Here is a 23,435-nt window from a genome sequence, read left to right as displayed (position 1 = left end):
AAAAGATCTGATTAATTCCATTGGTTACAGAAGAGTATGGTTTTTGAAAAAAAGAAATTTCAATGTGATTAAGTTTATGTAAATACATTTTTGTGTGGGTAGCCATCGACTTTATCCCTAATATGGTCAGTCATTTGAGGGGTGATAATGAGGGAATGTGCCTTTAACACAACTCAGCTCTATAAGGAAAAAATGCCCAAAGGCTTATATTCTACTCCACATCAGAACCTTTCAACGTGGACAGCATTTGATTTAGTATATGTGTTATTAGGTAATCCATCCAGCCAGTTCTGGAAATCCTTGTGACTCAGATACCCTACTTGGGTTATTTCCAAATCCACTGGGTGAAAGAAGGCAAAGGCAAGGACTCACTGGATGTATATATATTATAGGGCTGTTCTTTTCTTTGGATCTATTTTGGAATCAAATATAAAAACACCTGTAGCTCAAAGTGTCTTCTGACATAAAACTTCTGAGATAACAGAAAATTTAAGAATCCAGAACATAATGAGCATAAACAGTGTGAAACATTGGGTAGATTAAAAGCTTTATCTAAATCTTAGAGTACTCAAGTATCATGACTTGATGTTCTAATTTTAGAAGTTTAGTATTTTCTATTCTATATCTTAAACTTCCATGTTAAATACTAGTTCTAACAATATAGGCTTCTGTAATGTTTTTCAGCTGACTGTTGGGGGAATATATAAATATGGAACTTTTCTCCTATAAAAAAAAAGTCAAGCTACTAGTCAAATAGGTGGGTGCTTCAGAAACTGAATAGGATATCTTTTGCAGTTGTGTATCCTTCTTAAATTTTTAAAGATACTATCTAACTGTACCTGAAATTTTAGAGGAGATATACCACCCAAGTAGATGCTTTTTAAATTATGGCTGAATCTTGAACAATGCGGGGGTTAGGGGCCCTGACTAGCGTATAATTTATAGTTGGCCTCCTGTATCTGAGATTACTCCATATCTGGAGATTCAACCGACAGATCATGTAGTTCTGTAGTATTTACTATTGAAAAAAATCCATGTATAAGTGGACCCACACAGTTCATACCTGTGTTGTTCAAGGGTCAGCAGTACTCACTTCCCTACAGGGTTTGCTTTGTTTTGAATTTTCTATTTCTTTTTGTAGACAGTTCTATAAATGGAACTTAAAAAAATGTCACCAAATTAATCATTTAAATACTGTTGGTTTTCTCCAACTTTATATGTATATAGAATGGTTGGGGTTTTGTTTTATGTTTTCCACACCAAAGTTAGAACTGGCAGCATAGATGAAAACTGATAACAAACTTAATTGGCATGTCATAACTAAGAATAAACTCCTATTTTTTCCCCTCAGATGAGCTTTAAGGTGACTAAATTTTGAAAACAGATATTCTAACCATAATATCTGTGGTTTAACAATTTTGTCAAAAAGATAAAGTTGTAAAACAAACTTAACAAAACAGAAACAGACTCATACGTAAAGAGAACAAACTGGTGGTTGCCAGAGGTGGTTGCCAGAGGCGGGGATGAGGGAAATAGGTGTGGGAGATTAAGAGGTAAATCTTCCAGTTATAAAATAAGTCGTGGGGATGTAGTGTACAGCGTGGGGAATATAGTCAATATTGTAGTAACTTCGTATGGTGACAGATGGTAACTAGACTTACTGTAGTGATGATTCTGTAATGTATAGAAATATCAAATCACCATGTGGTACAGCTGAAACTTGTATAATATTTTAAGTCAATTATACTTCAATCAAAAAATAAGTAAAAAGGCAAAAGTTTTTTGGATAGCTTTGACTAAAAAAAAAGTTGTGTTGATTAAATATGCATGTAATGTGCAGTCACAATGCCTGGCTTATAAAGTCTCAGTATACAAAAACCAAAAAAAAAAAAAAAACCCCACAATAGGATGATGATGTTAACCACAAGACTGGCTGTGTCTGAAGCCTTTCAGAGCTCTATTGTGTAGAGTAAAGATCACTGAACCGGGAGTAAGAAACCTTGGTTTTAGTCCTGGTTTTACCACTAACTGGCTTTGCCATATTGAGCAAGTTGCTTTACCTCTGAGCACTGTTCGTCTTCGTGGGTGTTTTAGATTACATTTAGCACTATGCTAAAGCCCTTATGTGGATTTTCTCCTTTAGCCATCATTCCAATCTGTGAGCTGGGTTCTTTCAGTAACTTAATTGTCCAGGATTACCAACTAGAATTCATAAGCGGTAGTGGCAGGATTCAGACCCAGGCATTCTGGTTCAGAACCTGTGGTGTTAGCCACTGAGCCACACTGCCTCGAGCGATAAAGGGTGGTGGATTTTACTTTGTGCTTTTTGATATTTTCCAAATTTTCTACAGTAACTATCTCTTTGATATTTACAAAGAAAAAAAGCAGAAAAAAAAGGCTTGCTTATAATTTTTTTTTTTTTTTTTTAACGCTTAGAATTCAAGGGAAATGAGTAAGAACTTCCTTCATTCGGGAAAGCTATAAAGTCTTCTAGTCCAGGAATTCTTGGTGGCCCCGAGACCCTGGAATACTCATCGATGGGTTTCTGAGGTTCTGAGTTCTCTCTGAAATTGCAATTTGGTGTAAATGTGCATTTTTCTTGGAAAAGGTTCTATGGTGAAAATTCTTAGTCATTGCAGATCATAGAAGATGTTGACAGCTGGAAATGCAGACTCTTGCTTGATTTTATAAAGATAAGAAAGTAAACAGATTATGGTTAGAATATCTGTTTTCAAAATTGAGTCATCTTAAAGCTCATCTGAGGGGAAAAAATAGGAGCTTATTCTTAGTTATGACGTGTAAATTAAGTTTGATTACTTTCTCTGTATGTGGCATATGGCAGTATGCGTTACCAAATACAATAGTTTGTTGAAACTGCTATGAGTAGAACATCTGTGTGATTGGGAAACAAATGAGCATTACTGAAAGGTGTTTGTTTTTTAACTATCTCCCCTGCTCAACAATTTGTTGAGCAATTTTTTGGGGGGTTGGTATAAATCATGTTTTCCTTTGTGAAGTTATAATTCTAAATGAATAAGAAGCACACAGTGTGAACTTCGGTCATCATATTTCTTCTGTGTCAGCTTCTCCAATAGACATTTGTCACTTCTCACTGAAAGAAGTCAGGAGCCCATTTATTTTTTCTTTAAAATTTTTTTAAAAATTTATTTTTCAGCTTTATTAAGGTATGATTGACAAATAGTCATTGTATTTAAGGTGTTCAGTGCGATGTTGTGATATATGTACACATTGTGAAATGATCCCACTAATCACGTTAGTTAACCTCTGTCACCTCACATATTTATTTTGCTTGTGTGTATGGTGAGAACACTTAAGATCTACTCTCTTAGCAACTTTCATAGAGCCATACTGTACATTAGGTTTCCAGAACTTATCACTTATAACTGAAAGTTTGTACCCTTTGATCAACATGCCCCCATTTCTCCCACTCCTCCAGCCTTTGGCAACCATTTTTCTACTTTCTGTTTCTATAAGTTCAACTGTTTTAGATTCCACATACAAGTGAGATTATGTAGTATTTGTCTTTCTCTGTCTGACTTATTTCACTTAGCATAATATCCTCCACATTCATCCGTGTTGTCACAAATGGCAGGGTTTCCTTTTATCTTTTTTTAAAAGGCTGAATATTCCAGTGTGTTTGTGCGTACCTGTGTGTGTGTATGTATGTATCACGTCTTCTTTATCCACTCATCCAGTGATGGACACTTAGGTTGTTTCCGTATCTTGGCTACTGTGAATAATGCTGCAGTGAACATGGCAGTGCAGATATTTCTTTGAGATTCTGATTTAATTTCTTTTGGATAAATACCCAGAAGTGGGATTGCTGGATCATATGGTAGTTCTTATTTTGTGTTTTGAGGAACTACCATGCTGTTTTCCATAATGGTGCACCAATTTACAATCCCATTGACACTGCACAGGAGGAACCCATTTACTTTTAACAACTTAGAATATGTCCTGTAATCACAGAACTGGCTTTGAAGCCAAAACGTAAAACCAAGTGTTACTTGGTGAGCACTTAATAGGATAAAAATACTCTTGGAAATGATGAAATCTGCTAAACCTTTACAAAAGCACCTTTACGGGAGTAGAGCGTTTCCTTACTAACTACATGAGCTCTTCTGATAGGAATTTTATTCTCCAAAAATACTCTAGAGATAAAAAAAAAAGGCAAGCTACCCTTGTTTTCTATTAGCCTCTTGCTTTATATCCAATCTCTAGATAAATTTAGAAGAAAATCCTCTCTACCACCGTTGTTTTTCTCCAAATTTTATTGCAAAACGGAAAAATAAAAGGATGGTGAAATCAGGATGATTTTGTATTTCTTCGTAAGTCTGGTATTTATTTTACTTGGTTTCTGAAGTTATCTAGAGAAACACATGAAGAGTCAACTTAAATGCTAATTTAGTCACTTATGCAGTTTTGCAATACAGTAGGTCATGTTCACTAGGCTTCAGATCCAGTGTTGGGAAAAGATCATAAGTCATGAGGTGTTCATAAGTCTCCCAATAAAGACACATTTAACTTTACTACTAAGATTCAGAGATGGGATGTAATTAAGAGTATGTTCCCTGTGTATGTACTTAATGATATTAGAAATAATAGCCTACCAAGTAGCCATAGCCTATTCATTAGTAAATGACTTGTCAGACTACTGACTTGATCCACAAGAAAACTAACCAGTTTGGAGATGAGACCTATGATCACTGTACTACTGTGATACTCCTGTTTCATCAATGAAGTTAAAAGCCCGATCAAGATATAGGTTATATTTCTTCTATCGGTAAAACAATTTTATTTTAAATCTTTTTGATTAACGGAATGCTATGATTTAGACTTAAGTTTCTAATCTCCTTAGAATCTGGACATCTATAACATTAACATTCTTGTCTTCCTGTTGAAATGACTGTAAATCTGGGAAGTCAGACTGATTGCTGTGTCTCTGACTTTGGAAGTCAGAGCTTAGAGCTACGCTTTGCCTTTCCCCTGCCTCCTGCAGCCTTGTCAGCATCATCCTACTAGGGATACCAACGTCTTCCTTCCTTTCTCTGAAACTGTAAACAGGGAGCTGAAAGCTTGGTGCCAGAGCAGGGATTGAGAATCCAGAGCATAGTAGAAGTGGAGAACAGTTCTGAGACGTCCTAACAATGGGAATAATAAGACACTAAATCCAGGATTGAGCTAAGTAATAGTTTAAACCAGTTAGGATTAGAGAAAGAAGGCATGAATTTTTAACCAGGTAGTACTAAATTTCCTAAAATCTTGTCTCATTCTTTTAAATGCCATAAACATTGGAAATATTAGAATGCATAATTTTTTCCAGTTTTTTAATGTAAAATACATAAAGCATAAAATCTACCGTCCTATTTTAAAGTATGCAGTTTGGAGGTATTAAGTACATTCATATTGTTGTGCAACCATCACCCTCCTTCATCTCCAGAACTCCTTTCATCCTGCAAAACTTACATTCCATATGCATTAAACATTAATTCCCCAATCCCCTGGCAACCACCATTCTGCTTTCTGTCGCTATGAATTCGACTTCTCTAGATACCTCATGTAAGTGGAATCATATAGTCATTTGTCTTTTTTGTGACTGGCTTATTTCACTTAGCGTAATGTCCTCAAGGTTCATCCATGTTGTACCACATGTCAGCATTTCCTTTTTAAGGCTGAATAATATTCCATTGTATGTACATACCACATTTTGCTTATCCATTCATCCTTTGATGGACGCTTGGGTTGCTTCTGCATTTTAGCTATTTTGAATAATGCTGCCATGAACATGGGTGTACAGATATCTCTTCAAGACCCAGCTTTCAATTTTGGGGGGTATATACCCAGAAGTGGAATTGCTGGATCATATGGTAATTCTATTTTTAATTTTTTGAGGAACCACCATACTGTTTTCCACAGTGGCTATACCATTTTACATTCCTACCAACAGTGCACAAGAGTTCCAAATAGAATGCATAATGTTTTAACAGTAAAGGTGTTTTTTTTCTAGTAGCAATGGAGTGATTGGTTGAAATTCTCATGTCAGTTGCCCTGAAAATCCTAAGTATCATTGTGTACCTAGTGGCAACTCCCTCAATTGTAGCCATGGTGTCTAGGAGAAATAAACTGTCCTTTACTAGTAGTTCCTTCTAAAGAATAAGAACATCCGCCCTTTTTAATATCAAAATAATAAAAAAAAACCCTCTGTTTTGATAATGATTGATGGGGAAAGTAGTGACAAAATTACTACACATTCATTGCTTTAAAAAAAGATACAGGGACTTCCCCGGTGGCACAGTGGTTAAGAATCTGCCTGCCAATGCAGGGGACATGGGTTCGATCCCTGGTCTGGGAAGATCCCACATGCTGCGGAGCAACTAAGCCCGTGCGCCACAACTAATGAGCTTGCACTCTAGAGCCCGTGCTCCGCAACAAGAGAAGCCACCGCCATGAGAAGCCCGCGCACCGCAATGAAGAGTAGCCCCCACTCGCCACAACTAGAGAACGCCCGTGCGCGGCAACGAAGACCCAACCAGCCAAAAATAATTAATTAATTAATTAATTAATTAATTTTAAAAAAGATCCAGTAATCACTACGGTATCTACATACACTTGAAAATATGCTAAACATTCATTTTACAGACTAATCCCTCACCTAGATTTGTGGACCCCAGGCTACAGCCTGAGGCCTGCAAGCTGAAATGACCTGGTTTGGCGATCCAACTCTTAGGGAGTTAAAAGAGCTTTAATTCTGTTCACTGCTAGTATCTGGCACAAAACAGTGGTGCTCAATAAATATATGTTGGCAAAAATGAATGAATTGTCTCTGAGGCTCCTTGCAGGATACTCCTTGCTATTTTTGGCCCAGCTAATTTCTAAAAAGTACCAAACCCTCAGGCTTTCGGAGTTCTTCTGTTTGCAGTAGAGTCTTCTCCTGAAAGATGTTTTCTTTCCTGTAATGTTGGTTCTTTCTCCTGCTCTTTCTCTTTCTTTTCTTCTGCTTTCCTATTAGTTATGTAGGTTTGTAATATTAGGTAATGTGGTTTTTGAGGATCTCTATGTATTTATCATTTAATTCCATTAAAGTGTTCAGTATAGTTTCCAAACTTTGAATCAGTGACTTTAGCTTTATTTGCTACTTTTTTTCTTGAGGCAGTTTATTCATTTGGTAATATTTTCTTTTAAACATCTAGCCAGTTTCCTTGGTTTTCTCTTCTCAGGTGACCTTTCATGTAGTAACAGCTCTATCTTGTGGACCTTTAGGGTATTACTGCTGTAGCCTTTTAAGTTCTGAGTTGTTGGTGGACGTGCAGATCTTTCATTTTAACACCTGAGGCGTAGTGGTGGTGCTAGATAGACACAGGTCTCACTTACAGTGAGTAGAATGAAATGTAATCGAAGATTGGGTCTGAGGTTTCCTACCCATGAACAATGTGTTACTTTTTCTAAAACCACCCAGTTATGACTTTACAGGGATAGAGCAGTTTATTCAGTCCTGGATTTAAACAATGTCTCCATTCATTGTGGTTTTTATGTTGTATGGAGTAGGCAGATGTCAGGAGGCTTGGAGCAGAAACTATGGAATACTATAGTCTCCCTCAGTAAGTGACAGAAGTTTGAGCCTCTTGAATGCAAATCTGTGGAGCTTTCTGCTTGGCTAAAATAGCAACAAGCTAATTATTGTCTGGAAACCTTTGACTTATTCCCTTGTATTCAATAGCTTATCAGTCCCTGTTTTTTGATGCAAAGTGGCGAAGAAGTAATTCTAACAAGTGTGTAACTAAGTGATTTTCATTTTAAATCAACTGTTTAAAATATGCATTTTATAAAAGTAATGGCAGAGTTGGCTTCATGTGTGCCCTTTGTAGGGGTTTTAAACTGAAAAACTGAACTTAGTTTTATTCCTTGGCAAAAATAATTTTCTGACTATTTAAAGCTCAGTTTTAATTACAAAATGTATTTCAACTTGGTATTTGACTCTGGTGTGCAAAGGAGATGACAAAGTGTGATTTTTCATTAATTGGGTTTTTAAGCAGTAAGCATCTGAGAATTTTTTAATATGTCATCCAATATCAATTAGTCAATTTAAGGCTGTAAACTAATTACAGTAGAACTGCTATTGGTTAAAATATTTTTGGAACATAATATTTTATCTTCAGTATCAAACTTCTTGTCTTTTTGAGGAGTACCTGATTTTTAAAAACAGCCTAATTGGGAGAATAATGTGGGTAATCAAGCTGATTGATTGTGTTTGAGGCTAAAACTAAAGTATGACAAATAAATTTTCTGATTTGGGGTTTGTCTTATAAACCACCTCCGAAATAGAAGTTCCAAAAACATTTTGAGTAAATGCACTGTCACTGGAGGATATGCATAGCCTTTGGAGACAGTTGCTTTGAAGATGGCCCTCCTCAGAGATACAAGTTCTGCTATGTTTAAAACTGTTTCCGTTCTTTATAGGAACATTCTTTCCACCCCACCCTCTCAACATTTTATTATGAAAAATTTACTATGTTTATTAAAACAAACAAAAACTTTAAAGAAAAATACAGTGAACAATCATACACCCACTAATTTCATTCTACAATTATTTTGCTGTATTTGCTTTATCTCTTCATCCATCAGTCTGCCTTACTTTTTGATGCATTTTGTTGAAAGTCCGTGACTTCAAAGATTTGATACAATGAGCAGTTTAACTTTGGAAGGACTGGGGCATACTCAATGAAGTAATAGAATAAATGAACTCCTGTGACCATCTCACCTTCTCTGTGTTTTGCAGGATGTGTTCCACATGGTGGTTGAAGTACCACGCTGGTCGAATGCAAAAATGGAGGTATGTTTCACCTTTGCTAGTCAGATATAGGATATTAGTTTTGATCTAGTTGCACCGATTTGATCAAGGGTTAAACAACTAATGTCCAAGGTTGTCCTCTTTTTAGTCCCAATCTATTTTCCAGCTGTATCTCCCATTGCCTGCCAGTCTTCTCTCTGTGCTCCGACTAAACTCAACCATTTACTATTTACAAATATGCTACAGACTTTCCTTCCGGCATTCCCAAAGCCTAGAATTACCTTTTTCTCTTCTGTCTTCTTCCCTTTAATTCCATCGTTGACTCCTCCATGTAGTCAACAGGCTTGCTTCAGTCACTCCAGCCATAAATGATTTTATTGGAATTTTTGTCACATTTTGTTAATTTATTTCTTTTTAAAAAATTTTAGTTATTTATTTATTTTTGGCTGCGTTGGGTCTTCGTTGCGGTGCGCGGGCTTCTCATTGCGGTGGCTTCTCCTGTTCCAGAGCACAGGCTCTAGGCGCGTGGGCTTCAGTAGTTGTGGCATGAGGGCTCAGTAGTTGTGGAGCACGGGCTTAGTTGCTCCGCGGCATGTGGGATCTTCCCGGACCAGGGCTCGAACCCACGTCCCCTGAATTGGCAGGCGGATTCTTAACCACTGAGCCACCAGGGAAGTCCCTGTTAATTTATTTCTGATGATACCTAATAGATTTGACTTTTCGTTATGGATATTTGTAACATTTTCTGTCACGTAATAATGCTTTCTGACAGTAACAACACTTCACATGTAATAGACAGTCAAATATTTGAATAATATTAAATGTTTTAAAGGAAAGCTGAAGTTAGATATTTTCTCAAATGTTAGGATTTATTCCAGCTAATTTTTGCTTTCTGGAATTAGTAAATGTTCTTTTTCCCTTCTTAATAGTTCCTGTATACCTCAAATGTTTTCCACTTAAAGGCTGATTATGGAGAAACTTATTTCAAATTATAAAAGTGTTAGGGGTAAAAATATATCATGAAAGTGGAACTAGTGCATTTCATAATTCATTTCCTTAAATCCCTATTTGAATAGTATTTCACATACAAATATACAATGATTTGAAATTTTTTATTTCAGATTGCTACAAAGGATCCTTTAAACCCAATTAAACAAGATGTAAAAAAAGGAAAACTCCGTTATGTTGCAAATTTGTTCCCTTATAAAGGATATATCTGGAACTATGGTGCCATCCCTCAGGTATGTCTCTGTGCAGTTGCTAGAAATGTACTTTTTAGCTTACAAAAATTTAACCTACTACTGTTAGTAAAAAAGATTTAAACACCTTCAAAAAGTTTTTGCTATAGTAGATTACAAAAACATAAGGGGTAATTAACTCATTTTAATACTTCCTTAAATAACTTATTTTCAAGATGAACTAAAAGGTAAATATTTACAATGTTTGAATTCACATTTGAAAGTTTGTTCTTTTCTGAAATATTTTTTTATATGGACTGGTTATAAACTACACAAATTCTTTCTTTACAGAACGAGTGGCGTATCTATTGAGAGAGGCCGTGTAGACTAGTGCTTAAAAGCACTGATCTTATGGCACCACACAGATGAGGGTGCAAATCCCAAGTCTGCCACTTTCTTTTTTTTTTTAGATTTTTTTTGATGTGGACCATTTAAAAAGTCTTTATTGAATTTGTTACAATATTCCTTCTGTTTTATGTTTTGGTTTTTTGGCCGGGAGGCATGTGGGATCTTAACTCCCCCATTGAACCTGCACCCCCTGCGTTGGGAGGCAAAGTCTTAACCACTGGACTGCCAGGGAAGTCCCAGCTGCAACCTTCTAAAGCTTAAATCAGATTCAATATCACGTCCCTGCTTAAAACCTACCAGTGGCCCTCACTAAAACTGGAAATAAATCTAAACTGTCTACGAAAGCTTATCTAACTTGCCTCTGCTTCTTCCTCCCTGAGATGTTAATATTTTCTCCTGGGCTATTCCTAGTACATAGCTTGTGTGGCTATTTGAGGAATAAAGCACTTAGTACCTGGCACATGTAAGTTCTCACAGCTGCTGACTAGTATCTCTATAGTCCTGATTGCTTTCTTTGTGCCAAGCTCTTTGTGGTAAAGTAATAATGGAATTCTGTTTCCTAAACAGTCAAAGCTTTGAGGAGGGGGGATATCTGCATTGTTTACCAGTTTATCCCCAGCACAATACCTGTGTGTAGTAGACTCTTATTTAATATTTGAATGAAGAATCACTAGAATCATGTCTACTATGAGTAAATAACATATATTTAATTCTGGTTTGTTTAAGCTAATGCTGTGGCACTTAGGATCTTTAAATGAAATATTCAATTTATTTTCTTCCTGTTGATAAATGGTTTGTTTTTATTAACCATTAAGTCTATTAAGTGGAATCTATTGTGAAACAATCTGTAAGTTACTAAAACATAGGTCAAACCCATCTAGCTTGCTAGGTAGTCACAAAGTCGTTTGCTTTCGTTATAGCACTTCACCTTGCGCTTCAATTGATTCACTATTTAGCCTTGAAATATCATCCCTCTGGGAACACATTGCTGAAATACTTACTCTTCTGTAGGTTGGATTTGGCTTTGTTGGGTCCAGTCTTCCTTTTCCCCCTTTACTTTTATCTCTCTGCCTTTACTCCAGCTGAGTAAGCAAACAAATTCAAGAAATATGTTCCAGATTGGGAGGGAAAAGAACCAAAACAACAGCTACACTTTAAACTGAACTTCCTGGCAGGCACAGGCCATCGCTTCTTCTGTGAGCTGCTCTGCAAGGACTCTGTCTTGCAGTTTAGCAGGGAAGAAACCCAGCAATTTAAAGCTTCAGCAAATCCTGATTAAACTTTTTATTCTTGGCTCCTGGTCAGCGATGACATTTTTGCCACCAGCACACGTCATTTCCATCTTAATATTACCACCTACCCATCTCTGCTTGGAGATTTATTTTAAAGAAAATCTGGTTAGTAGAAGATAGTAAGTACTAAAAGTTCATCAAAGCAGTTTTCTTTTACTATATTTTTTAAGTGAACATCTGGGTCTACATTTGTGTTTGCATATTGTCTCAGTTATTAGCTAGTTGGGTTTTGTTTGTTTAAAATAGCATCATTATCCATTTTAAAGATTAAATTTACTTCCGCATTATGCGCTTAATAGGAGCCCAGCGTTTAGTTAAGATTATTGTGTGTAGTTAAGATTCTTAGATGTGAATAAAGAATTCTTTTAAAAAAAAAAATTCTTTTTAATGAGAATAAAGAGCTGAAGATTCGTATTTTTGCAGAAAGATCGTGGGATGTTATCTTTCAATGCCAACATGATCCACTTTGTCATTAGCATATACAGGAATGATATACTGTGTCTTATTTTTTTTTTTAGACTTGGGAAGACCCAAGACACAATGATGAACACACCGGCTGCTGTGGTGACAATGACCCAATTGATGTGTGTGAAATTGGAAGCAAGGTAACGGAATCTGAAATATTTTTCTGTAGAGTTGAGACGATATCAATGAAATATACAAACTTCATACTTTTAAAAATATTGTAAATAAAATATATGAATATTAGTAAAGTAATGATGGGTCTCTTTGGGTGACAAAAGCTTCCATTCCATTCTAAGCATTTCTACATTATAATTTGTACATTTAAACCTAGCCTAGAAAAAAATGTTTATTGTATGCATGTGTGTGGAAGAACTGGACATGTTCTGCATTGCTTTAGAAGGCAGATGAGTAGTCAATAGATGAAGGCTACCAGGAGGCAACAAGGCAAACCTTGCCTAAGGATTTGGAGTGACCAGTGAATTGGCCCAAACCAGGTAACCTCATGAGTTGGAGATTTATGGTAGGGATTCCTCTCTCAAGTAGGGTTGCTCTAAGGTTCTGACTATAGTTATTTTCTTTATGATCTTTCCCAGGCTCAAGAAAATATTAAGTGACTGAAAAGAAAGTTGTCATTCAGTTGCTTTAGTCATCAAGTTCAGGCATATTGTATGACTTGCCTAACTCAGTGACTTCTATAAAATAAAAGGTAAAGAAAGTACATTAACATAGGTATTTGAAATAAATTATGGAGGACTTATTCTTCAGCACAATCGATGACAGTTTAAAAAACATTAATTACCCTCAACTCTGATGGGACTAATGGACACTTGTTTAGCTTTTTTTTTTTTTTTAACATCTTTATTGGAGTATAATTGCTTTACATTGTTGTGTTAGTTTCTGCTGTATAACAAAGTGAATCAGCTATATGTATACTTATATCCCCATATCCCCTCCCTCTTGAGCCTCCCTCCCTCCCTCCCTATCCCACCCTTCTAGGTGGTCACAAAGCACCAAGCTGATCTCCCTGTGCTATGCAGCTGGTTCCCACAACTATCTGTTTTACATTCGGTAGTGTATATATGTCAATGCCACTCTCTCACTTCGTCTCAGCTTACCCTTCCCCCTCCCCGTGTCCTCAAGTCCATTCTCTACGTCTGCATCTTTATTCCTGTCCTGCCAATAGGTTCTTCAGAACCATTTCTTTTTTTTTTTTAGATTCCATATATATGTGTTAGCATACGGTATTTGTTTTTCTCTTTCTGACTTACTTCACTCTGTATGACAGACTCTAGGTCCATCCACCTCACTACAAATAACTCAATTTCGTTTCTTTTTATGGCTGAGTAATATTCCATTGTATATATGTGCCACATCCTCTTTTTTTTTTTTTTTTAAAGTTAAGATTCTTTTTTTTTTTTTTTTTTAATTTACTTCTTTATTTATTTTTGGGTGTGTTGGGTCTTCGTTTCTGTGCGAGGGCTTTCTCCAGTTGCGGCAAGCGGGGGCCACTCTTCATCGCGGTGCGCGGGCCTCTCACTATCGCGGCCTCTCTTGTTGCGGAGCACAGGCTCCAGACGCGCAGGCTCAGCAATTGTGGCTCACGGGCCCAGTTGCTCCGCGGCATGTGGGATCTTCCCAGACCAGAGCTCAAACCAGTGTCCCCTGCATTGGCAGGCGGACTCTCAACCACTGCGCCACCAGGGAAGCCCTGCCACATCTTCTTTACCCATTCATCTGTTGATGGACACTTAGGTTTCTTCCATGTCCTGGCTGTTGTAAATAGTGCTGCAGTGAACATTGTGGTACATGACTCTTTTTGAATTATGATTTTCTCAGGATATATGCCCAGTAGTGGGATTGCTGGGTCATATGGTAGTTCTGTTTTTAGTTTTTAAAGGAACCTCCATACTGTTCTCCGTAGTGGCTGTATCAATTTACATTCCCACCAACAGTGCAAGAGGGTTCCCTTTTCTCCACAACCTCTCCAGCATTTATTGTTTGTAGATTTTTTGATGATGGCCATTCTGACCAGTGTGAGATGATACCTCATGGTAGTTTTGATTTGCATTTCTCTAATGATTAGCGACGTTGAGCATCCTTTCATGTGTTTGTTGGCAATCTGTATATCTTTGGAGGAATGTCTATTTAGGTTTTCTGCCCATTTTTGGATTGGGTTGTTTGTTTTTTTGATATTGAGCTGCATGAGCTGCTTGTATTTTGGAGATTAATCCTTTGTCAGCTGCTTCATTTGCAAATATTTTCTCCCATTCTGAGGGTTGTCTTTTCGTCTTGTTTACGGTTTCCTTTGCTGTGCAAAAGCTTTTAAGTTTCGTTAGGTCCCATTTATTTTTGTTTTTATTTCCATTTCTCTAGGAGGTGGGTCAAAAAGGATCTTGCTGTGATTTATGTCATAGAGTGTTCTGCCTATGTTCTCCTCTAAGAGTTTTATAGTATCTGGCCTTACATTTAGGTCTTTAATCCATTTTGAGTTTATTTTTGTGTATGGTGTTAGGGAGTGTTCTAATTTCATTCTTTTTTTTTTTAAACTTTGGGTTCATTTATTTATTTATTTATGGCTGTGTTGGGTCTTCGTTTCTGTGTGAGGGCTTTCTCTAGTTGCGGCAAGTGGGGGCCACTCTTCATTGCGGTGCGCAGGCCTCTCATTATCGCGGCCTCTATTGTTGCGGAGCACAGGCTCCAGACATGCATGCTCAGTAATTGTGGCTCACGGGCCTAGTTGCTCCGCGGCATGTGGGATCTTCCCAGACCAGGGCTCGAACCCGTGTCCCCTGCATTGGCAGGCAGATTCTCAACCACTGTGCCACCAGGGAAGCCCCCTAATTTCATTCTTTTACATGTAGCTGTCCAGTTTTCCCAGCACCACTTATTGAAGAGGCTGTCTTTTCTCTATTGTATATTCTTGCCTCCTTTATCAAAGATAAGGTGACCATATGTGCGTGGGTTTTTCTCTGGGCTTTCTATCCTGTTCCACTGATCTGTATTTCTGTTTTTGTGCCCGTACCATACTGTCTTGATTACTGTAGCTTTGTAGTATAGTCTGAAGTCCAGGAGCCTGATTCCTCCAGCTCTGTTTTTCTTTCTCAAGATTGCTTTGGCTATTCGGGGTCTTTTGTGTTTCCATACAAATTGTGAAATTTTTTGTTCTAGTTCTGTGAAAAATGCCATTGGTAGTTTGATAGGGATTGCATTGAATCTGTAGATTGCTTTGGGTAGTATAGTCATTTTCACAATGTTGATTCTTCCAATCCAGGAACATGGTCTATCTCTCCATCTGTTTGTATCATCTTTAATTTATTTCATCGGTGTCTTATAGTTTTCTGCATACAGGTCGTTTGTCTCCTTAGGTAGGGTTATTCCTAGATATTTTATCCTTTTTGTTGCAATGGTAAATGGGAGTGTTTCCTTAATTTCTTTTTCATATTTTTCTTCATTAGTGTATAGGAATGCAAGAGATTTCTGTGCATTAATTTTGTATCCTGCTACTTTACCAAATTCATTGATTAGCTCTAGTAGTTTTCTGGTAACATCTTTAGGATTCTCTATGTATAGTATCATGTCATCTGCAAGCAGTGACAGCTTTACTTCTTCTTTTCCAGTTTGGATTCCTTTTATTTCTTTTTCTTCTCTGATTGCTGTGGCTAAAACTTCCAAAACTATGTTGAATAATAGTGGTGAGAGTGGGCAACCTTGTCTTGTTCCTGATCTTAGTGGAAATGGTTTCAGTTTTTCACCAATGAGGACAATGTTGGCTGTGGGTTTGTCATATATGGCCTTTATTATGTTGAGGTAAGTTCCCTCTATGCCTACTTTCTGGAGGGTTTTTATCATAAATGGGTGTTGAATCTTGTCAAAAGCTTTTTCTGCATCTATTGAGATGATCATATGGTTTTTATCCTTCAGTTTGTTAATATGGTGTATCACATTGACTGATTTGCGTATATTGAAGAATACTTGCATTCCTGGCGTAAACCTCACTTGATCATGGTGTATGATCCTTTTAATGTGCTGCTGGATTCTTTTTGCTAGTATTTTGCTGAGGATTTTTGCATCTATGTTCATCAGTGATATTGGCCTGTAGTTTTCTTTCTTTGTGACATGTTTGTCTGGTTTTGGTATCAGAGTGATGGTGGCCTCATAGAATGAGTTTGGGAGTGTTCCACCCTCTGCTATATTTTGGAAGAGTTTGAGAAGGATAGGTGTTAGCTCTTCTCTAAATGTTTGATAGAATTCGCCTGTGAAGCCATCTGGTCCTGGGCTTTTGTTTGTTGGAAGATTTTTAATCACAGTTTCAATTTCAGTGCTTGTGATTGGTCTGTTTATTTTTTCTATTTCTTCCTGGTTCAGTCTCAGAAGGTTGTGCTTTTCTAAGAATGTGTCCATTTCTTCCAGGTTGTCCATTTTATTGGCATATAGTTGCTTGTAGTAATCTCTCATGATGCTTTGTATTTCTGCAGTGTCAGTTGTTACTTCTAATTCTGTTGATTTGAGTCTTCTCCCTTTTTTTCTTGATGAGTCTGGCTAATGGTTTATCAATTTTGTTTATCTTCTCAAAGAACCAGCTTTTAGTTTTATTGATCTTTGCTATCGTTTCCTTCATTTCTTTTTCATTTATTTCTGATCTGATCTTTATGATTTCTTTCCTTCTGCTAACTTTGGGGGTTTTTTTGTTCTTCTTTCTCTAATTACTTTAGGTGTAAGGTTAGGTTGTTTATTTGAGATTTTTCTTGTTTCTTGAGGTAGGATTGTATTGCTATAAACTTCCCTCTTAGAACTGCTTTTGCTGCATCGCATAGGTTTTGGGTCATCGTGTTTTCATTGTCATTTGTTTCTAGGTATTTTTTTATTTCCTCTTTGATTTCTTCAGTGATTTCTTGGTTATTTAGTAGCATATTGTTTAGCCTCCATGTGTTTGTATTTTTTACAGTTTTTTTCCTGTAATTGGTATCCAGTCTCACAGCGTTGTGGTCAGAAAAGGTACTTGATACATTTTCAATTTTCTTAAATTTACCAAGGCTTGATTTGTAACCCAAGATATGATCTATCCTGGAGAATCTTCCATGAACACTTGAGAAGAAAGTGTATTCTGTTGTTTTTGGATGGAATGTCCTATAAATATCAGTTAAGTCCATCTTGTTTAATGTATCATTTAAAGCTTGTATTTCCTTATTTATTTTCATTTTGGTTGATCTGTCCATTGGTGAAAGTGGGGTGTTAAAGTCCCCTACTATTATTGTGTTACTGTCGATTTCCCCTCTTATGGCTGTTAGCATTTGCCTTATGTATTGAGGTGCTTCTATGTTGGGTGCATAAATATTTACAATTGTTATATCCTCTTGGTCTGATCCCTTGATCATTATGTAGTATCCTTCTTCGTCTCTTGTAATAGTCTTTATTTTAAAGTCTGTTTTGTCTGATATGAGAATTGCTCCTCCAGCTTTCTTTTGATTTCCATTTGCATGGAATATCTTTTTCCATCCACTCACTTTCAGTCTGTATATGACCCTAGGTCTGAAATGGGTCTCTTGCCGACAGCATATATACGGGTCTTGTTTTTGTATCCATTCAGCCAGTCTATGTCTTTTGGTTGGAGCATTTAATCCATTTACATTTAAGGTAATTATCCATATGTATTTTCCTATTTCCATTTTCTTAATTCTTTTGGGTTTGTTATTGTAGGTCTTTTCCTTCTCTTGTGTTTCTTGCCTAGAGAAGTTCCTTTAGCATTTGTTGTAAAGCTGGTTTGGTGGTGCTGAATTCTCTTAGCTTTTGCTTGTCTGTAAAAGTTTTAATTTCTCCGTCGAATCTGGATGAGATCCTTGCTGGGTAGAGTAATCTTGATTGTAGGTTTTTCCCTTTCATCACTTTAAATGTGTCCTGCCACTCCCTTCTGGCTTGCAGAGTTTCTGCTGAAAGATCAGCTGTTAACCTTATGGGGATTTCTTTGTATGTTATTTGTTGCTTTTCCCTTGCTGCTTTTTTTTTAAATAAATAAATTTATTTATTTATTTATTTTGGGCTGCGTTGTGTCTTCGTTGCTGTGCGCGGGCTTTCTCTAGTTGCGGTGAGTGGGGGCTACTCTTTGTTGCGGTGCACGGGATTCTCACTGTGGTGGCTTCTCTTGTTGCGGAGCATGGGCTCTAGGCACACGGGCTTCAGTAGCTGTGGCTCGAAGGCTTTAGAGTGCAGGCTCAGTAGTTGTGGTGCACGGGCTTAGTTGCTCTGCAGCATGTGAGATCTTCCTGGACCAGGGATCAAACCCGTGTCTCCTGCATTGGCAGGCGGATTCTTAACCACTACACCACCAGAGAAGCCCTCCCTTGCTGCTTTTAATATTTTTTCTTTGTATTTAATTTTTGATAGTTTGATTAATATGTGTCTTGGTGTGTTTCTCCTTGGATTTATCCTGTATGGGACTCTCTGTGCTTCCTGGACTTGATTGACTATCTCCTTTCCCATATTAGGGAAATTTTCAACTATAATCTCTTCAAATATTTTCTCAGTCCCTTTCTTTTTCTCTTCTTCTTCTGGGACCCCTATAATTCGAATGTTGGTGCATTTAATGTTGTCCCAGAGGTCTCTGAAACTGTCCTCAATTCTTTTCATTCTTTTTTCTTTATTCTGCTCTGCGGTAGTTATTTCCACTATTTTATCTTCCAGGTCACTTATTCGTTCTTCTGCCTCCGTTATTCTGCTATTGACTCCTTCTAGAGAATTTTTAATTTCATTTATTGTGTTGTTTGTCATTGTTTGTTTGCTCTTTAGTTCTTCTAGGTCCTTGTTAAACATTTCTTGTATTTTCTCCATTCTATTTCCAAGATTTTGGATCATCTTTACTATCATCACTCTGAATTCTTTTTCAGGTAGACTGCCTATTTCCTCTTCATTTGTTTGGTCTGGTGGGTTTTTACCTTCCTCCTTCATCTGCTGCGTATTTCTCTGTCTTCTCATTTTGCTTAACTTACGGTGTTTGGGGTCTCCTTTTCACAGGCTGCAGGTTCGTAGTTCCCGTTGTTTTTGGTGTCTGCGCCCAGTGGGTAAGATTGGTTCAGTGGCTTGTGTAGGCTTCCTGGTGGAGGGGACTGGTGCCTGTGTTCTGGTGGATGAGGCTGGATCTTGTCTTTCTGGTGGGCAGGACCGCATCTGGTGGTGTGTTTTGGGGTGTCTGTGAACTTAGTATGATTTTAGGCAGCCTCTCTGCTAATGGGTGGGGTTGTGTTCCTGTCTTGCTAGTTGTTTGTCATGGGGTGTCCAGCACTGGAGCTTGCTGGTCATTGAGTGGAACTGGGTCTTAGCTTTGAGACAGAGATCTCTGGGAGAGCTTTCGCCAATTGATATTACGTGGGGCCAGGAGGTCTCTGGTGGTCCAATGTCCTGAACTCAGCTCTCCCACCTCAGAGGCTCAGGTCTGACACCTGGCTGGAGCACCAAGACCCTTTTGGGAAGTCTGAGGTCTTCTGCCAGTATTCAGTAGGTGTTCTGTAGGAGTTGTTCTACATGTAGATGTATTTTTGATGTATTTGTGGGGAGGAGGGTGGATCTCCACATCTTCCTCCTCCGCCATCTTGAAGGTCCCTCCTAGCTTTTTAAAAATTGCTTAAAGAACAATCTTAAGTTTGCAGAAATTTGGCATCTTCCTCATTTCCTATTATCCACCAAGTAAAACTTTTTTTCCAAAGTTTCATTCTGTAGTATTGACCTGGCTGTGGTTTTTTGACTTTCAGGTATGTGCAAGAGGGGAAATAATCAGGGTGAAAGTTCTGGGCATACTGGCTATGATCGATGAAGGGGAAACCGACTGGAAAGTCATTGCCATTAATGTGGATGATCCTGATGCAGCCAATTATAATGGTAAGAAATATTTGTAGGGTCTGAAGTCTTTATACTTAAATCTTACCCAGCACCAAACTTAACCTGTAATGACAGAGTTGTAAGCCCATGCCTTCAAACTGTGAAAGAATGGAGGAGCAAAACATTTGACAAAGCATTGTTATTTCTACTACTGAACTTCTGTGGTTAACTAAGTAAACTTTCTCCTTCATTCCAGGAAAGAAAAAATCTGGTAGTTTGTATTAAAAATCTGGTAGTTTGTATTTCTTGTTTTCTTCTTTCCTTCCCCACATGCTAACACTTAATTGCTCTATTTATTTATTTTTAAAAATTTGAAAACTGAGATATAATCCACATGCCATAAAATTCACCATTTTAAAGTGTACAGTTCTATGGTTTTTGATACATACACTAGTCTGTTAACCATCACCACTGTCTTAATTCCAGAACATTTTCACCACTCTGACAGGAAGCCCCATATCCATTAGCAGTCACCCCCTATCCCCACACCACTCAGTCCCTGACAACTACCAGTCTATTGTCTGTCTTTATGGATTTGCCTATTCTGAAAATTTCACATAAATGGAGTCGCATGATATCCAGCTTCTTTCAGTTAGAATACTGGTTTCAAGGTTCATCCACATTGTAACGTGTATCAGTACTTCATTCCCTTTTTTTTTTTTTTGGTGGTAAAATTAACATAACATAAAATTCACCATTTGAACTATTTTAAAGTGTACAATTCAGTGGCATTTAGTGCATTCACAGTGTTGTGCAACTCACCACTTATCTCATTCTAGAACATTTACATCACCCCAAAGAGAAACTCTGTATCTTTAAGTAGTCACTCCCTATTCCCTCCTCCTCCCAGGACCCGACAACCAGTAATCTGCTTTCTGTGTCTATGAATTTGCCTATTCTGGATATTTCATATACATGGAATTGTAAAATATGTGGTGTTTTTGTGTCACGTTTCTTTTACTTAGCATAGGGTTTTCTAGGTTCATCCATGTTGTAGCATGTATCAGTACTCATTTTTTTAATGGCTGAGTTATATTCTGTTATATAGATATATATCACATTTTGTTTATCCATTCATCTGTTGATGGACATTTGGGTTGTTTTTGGCTATTAGGAATAATGCAGCTGCTATGAACATTCCTGTACAAGCTTTTGTGTGGACGTGTGTTTTTAATCCTCTTGGGTGTATATACCTAGGAGTGGAGTTCCTGAGTCATATGGTAACTCTTATGTTTAGCCTCTTGAGGAACTGCCAAACTTTTTTCCAAAGCGGCTGCACCATCTTACAGTCCTGCCAGCAGTGCATAAGGTTCCAGTTTTTCTACTTCTTTGCCAGCACTAGTTGTTATTTATCTTTTTAAATTATAACCCTTCTAGTGGGGTGTGTCTTTTTATTTTTGAGTTATAAGAGTACTTATATGTTTTGGATACTAAACCTTTATCAGATATATGATTTGTCTGTAGTTTCTTCCATTTTGTGGATTTGTCCTTTCATTTTCTTAATGGTATCCTTTGAAGCACTCAAGTTTTTCGTTTTGATGTAGTCTTATTTTTTTATTGCTTGTGCTTTTGGTATCATTATCTAAGAAACCATTGCCTAATCCAAGGTCACAAAGATTTAGTTACGTTTCCTTCTAAGAATTTTATAAATATAGCTCTTACATTATTTCTTTCTGCTGTTTTACAGAGTACAATCTCATATATATTTAAATATATGCAAATTTATATGTAAACTCATTTAAAAAGGACTCAACACCAACCTTTAATAGTACAATGGGAAGAAAGATGAAAAGAGTCTGACTTTTTGTTTCAGATACTTCTGTATTGACTAAATTTTGTACAATGAGAATGCATTCCTACATTTACCTCTGATTCTAAATGTAGGAATGTGTGTCCATTTTCACATGTGCTATTTACACAAGAGTGCACATGCTAAATAGCGTGCTTTGGCCACAGTTAATGAAGCCACGCCATCATTACATCTGCACAATTTTCTGGGTGTCATTTCCCTGCAGTAGAGGTTATTAGGACCCTAAAATTTTCTCTGCGGGGCTGGCCCCATGATGCAAGCAGTATGCAGCTTTCCTTAAATGTCAACCTAAGGCAATGTCCATCATCAGTTATAACTGGAAGAGTATTAGGTAGAACTAACTAAGAGTAGAACTCTTGACAAGCCACAGCTTTGGGAGGGATACACACAGAGCCATGGAAGAGGATGGCCTACCCAGTAAAGCAACCAAGTTGGCCATGTTGATCCCCTTTGTTATTGTGGGCCCACGACGGCCAGTAACCCTTCTGCCTCAGTTGTGGGCATCAGGAAATTGAGCATTTTATGCTCATGGTTGCAGGCTGGTTAGAGGCTGAACCCAGGGAACAGCACAGAATTGGTGCTGTCTTTGGTAGGATCTTTTTTTTTTTTTTTAATTTATTTTATTCTGAAATTCAATGACTTTTGGGGGGGCTATTTTTATATTTTAATCCTGGGGTTGTTTTTTGTGGGTTTTTTTGCCATGTGGTTTGTGGGATCTTAGTTCCCTGACCAGGGAGTGAACCCGGGCCCTTGGCAATGAAAGCAGAGTCCTAACTACTGGACTGCCAGGGAAGTCCTTGTCTTTGGTAGGATCTTGATGTGGCATCAGGAGGCAGTTCAGGGAGCTCTGCAGATCACTGGCTTTGTCTGTATGTGTATAATGTACAACTGGAGGAACAAAAATTGACTGAGTTCTTTTTTCCTACTTTTTTCCTCTGGGTCTGGTGTTCACGGTTCCCTAGTCAGGATCCAGCATACCTTTCAGTACCTGGTTCACAGTCAGTGAGTTAATCAACTCTTATATTTTTCCTTGCTGCAATATAATACAAAAATATGTTTGATCTTTTTCTCCAGTTCCTGGCAAGGAACTCCTAAAACACTTGGACTTTCCTGAGTGCCGAGTGTCTTTTTTATTCATAATGAGCCCCTTTCATCACCCCTGAGTTTATGCTAATAAGGTGACTTACAGTGGGGCCCCTAGCTAGCCTCAGACCAGTTCAGTCAATAGAAAAACTGAATGATTAGAGGGTGGGAACCTCCAGCCCCAACCACTGACCTCTGGGATCGGGAGGGGAAGCTCCATAAAAAGTCTGGAGTCACGAGATGTAGAGCACTTGTAAGTTGGTGAACATATTGAATTGCTGGGAGGGTGGCACGCCTCCCCACCAGAGGGCATGGAAACTATGCACCCCGCATACCGTGCCCTATGCATCTCCTCCATTGGACTGTTTCTGAGTTGTATCCTTTATACTAAACCAGTAAACATAGTACAGTGTTTTCTTGAGTTTTGTGAGTCTTTCTAGCAAATTATCAAACCTGAGGAGAGAGTTGTAGGAAACTCTGATTTATAGCTGTTGGTCAGAAGTGTGGGTGGCCAGGGACTT

The 23,435-nt window shown here is 37.7% G+C and overlaps 1 protein-coding gene across 1 annotated transcript in view; it reads left to right on the top strand.

Moving 5' to 3' along the window:
* Positions 1 to 23,435, top strand: part of PPA1 (inorganic pyrophosphatase 1) — a 37,012-nt gene that overhangs the window by 4,625 nt on the left and 8,952 nt on the right. The window contains exons 3-6 of the mRNA XM_082407321.1: positions 8,798 to 8,851; positions 9,931 to 10,050; positions 12,206 to 12,292; positions 19,895 to 20,021. Of these exons, the coding sequence (XP_082263447.1) occupies positions 8,798 to 8,851; positions 9,931 to 10,050; positions 12,206 to 12,292; positions 19,895 to 20,021 (388 nt within the window). The remainder of the gene's footprint in view (positions 1 to 8,797; positions 8,852 to 9,930; positions 10,051 to 12,205; positions 12,293 to 19,894; positions 20,022 to 23,435) is intronic.

This window comes from Balaenoptera borealis (assembly GCF_965194805.1).
Source record: "Balaenoptera borealis genome assembly, chromosome: 10".
Lineage (NCBI taxonomy): Eukaryota > Metazoa > Chordata > Mammalia > Artiodactyla > Balaenopteridae > Balaenoptera > Balaenoptera borealis.
Note: the sequence above shows the minus strand (reverse complement) of the source record. Positions and strands in the feature narration are given on the sequence as shown.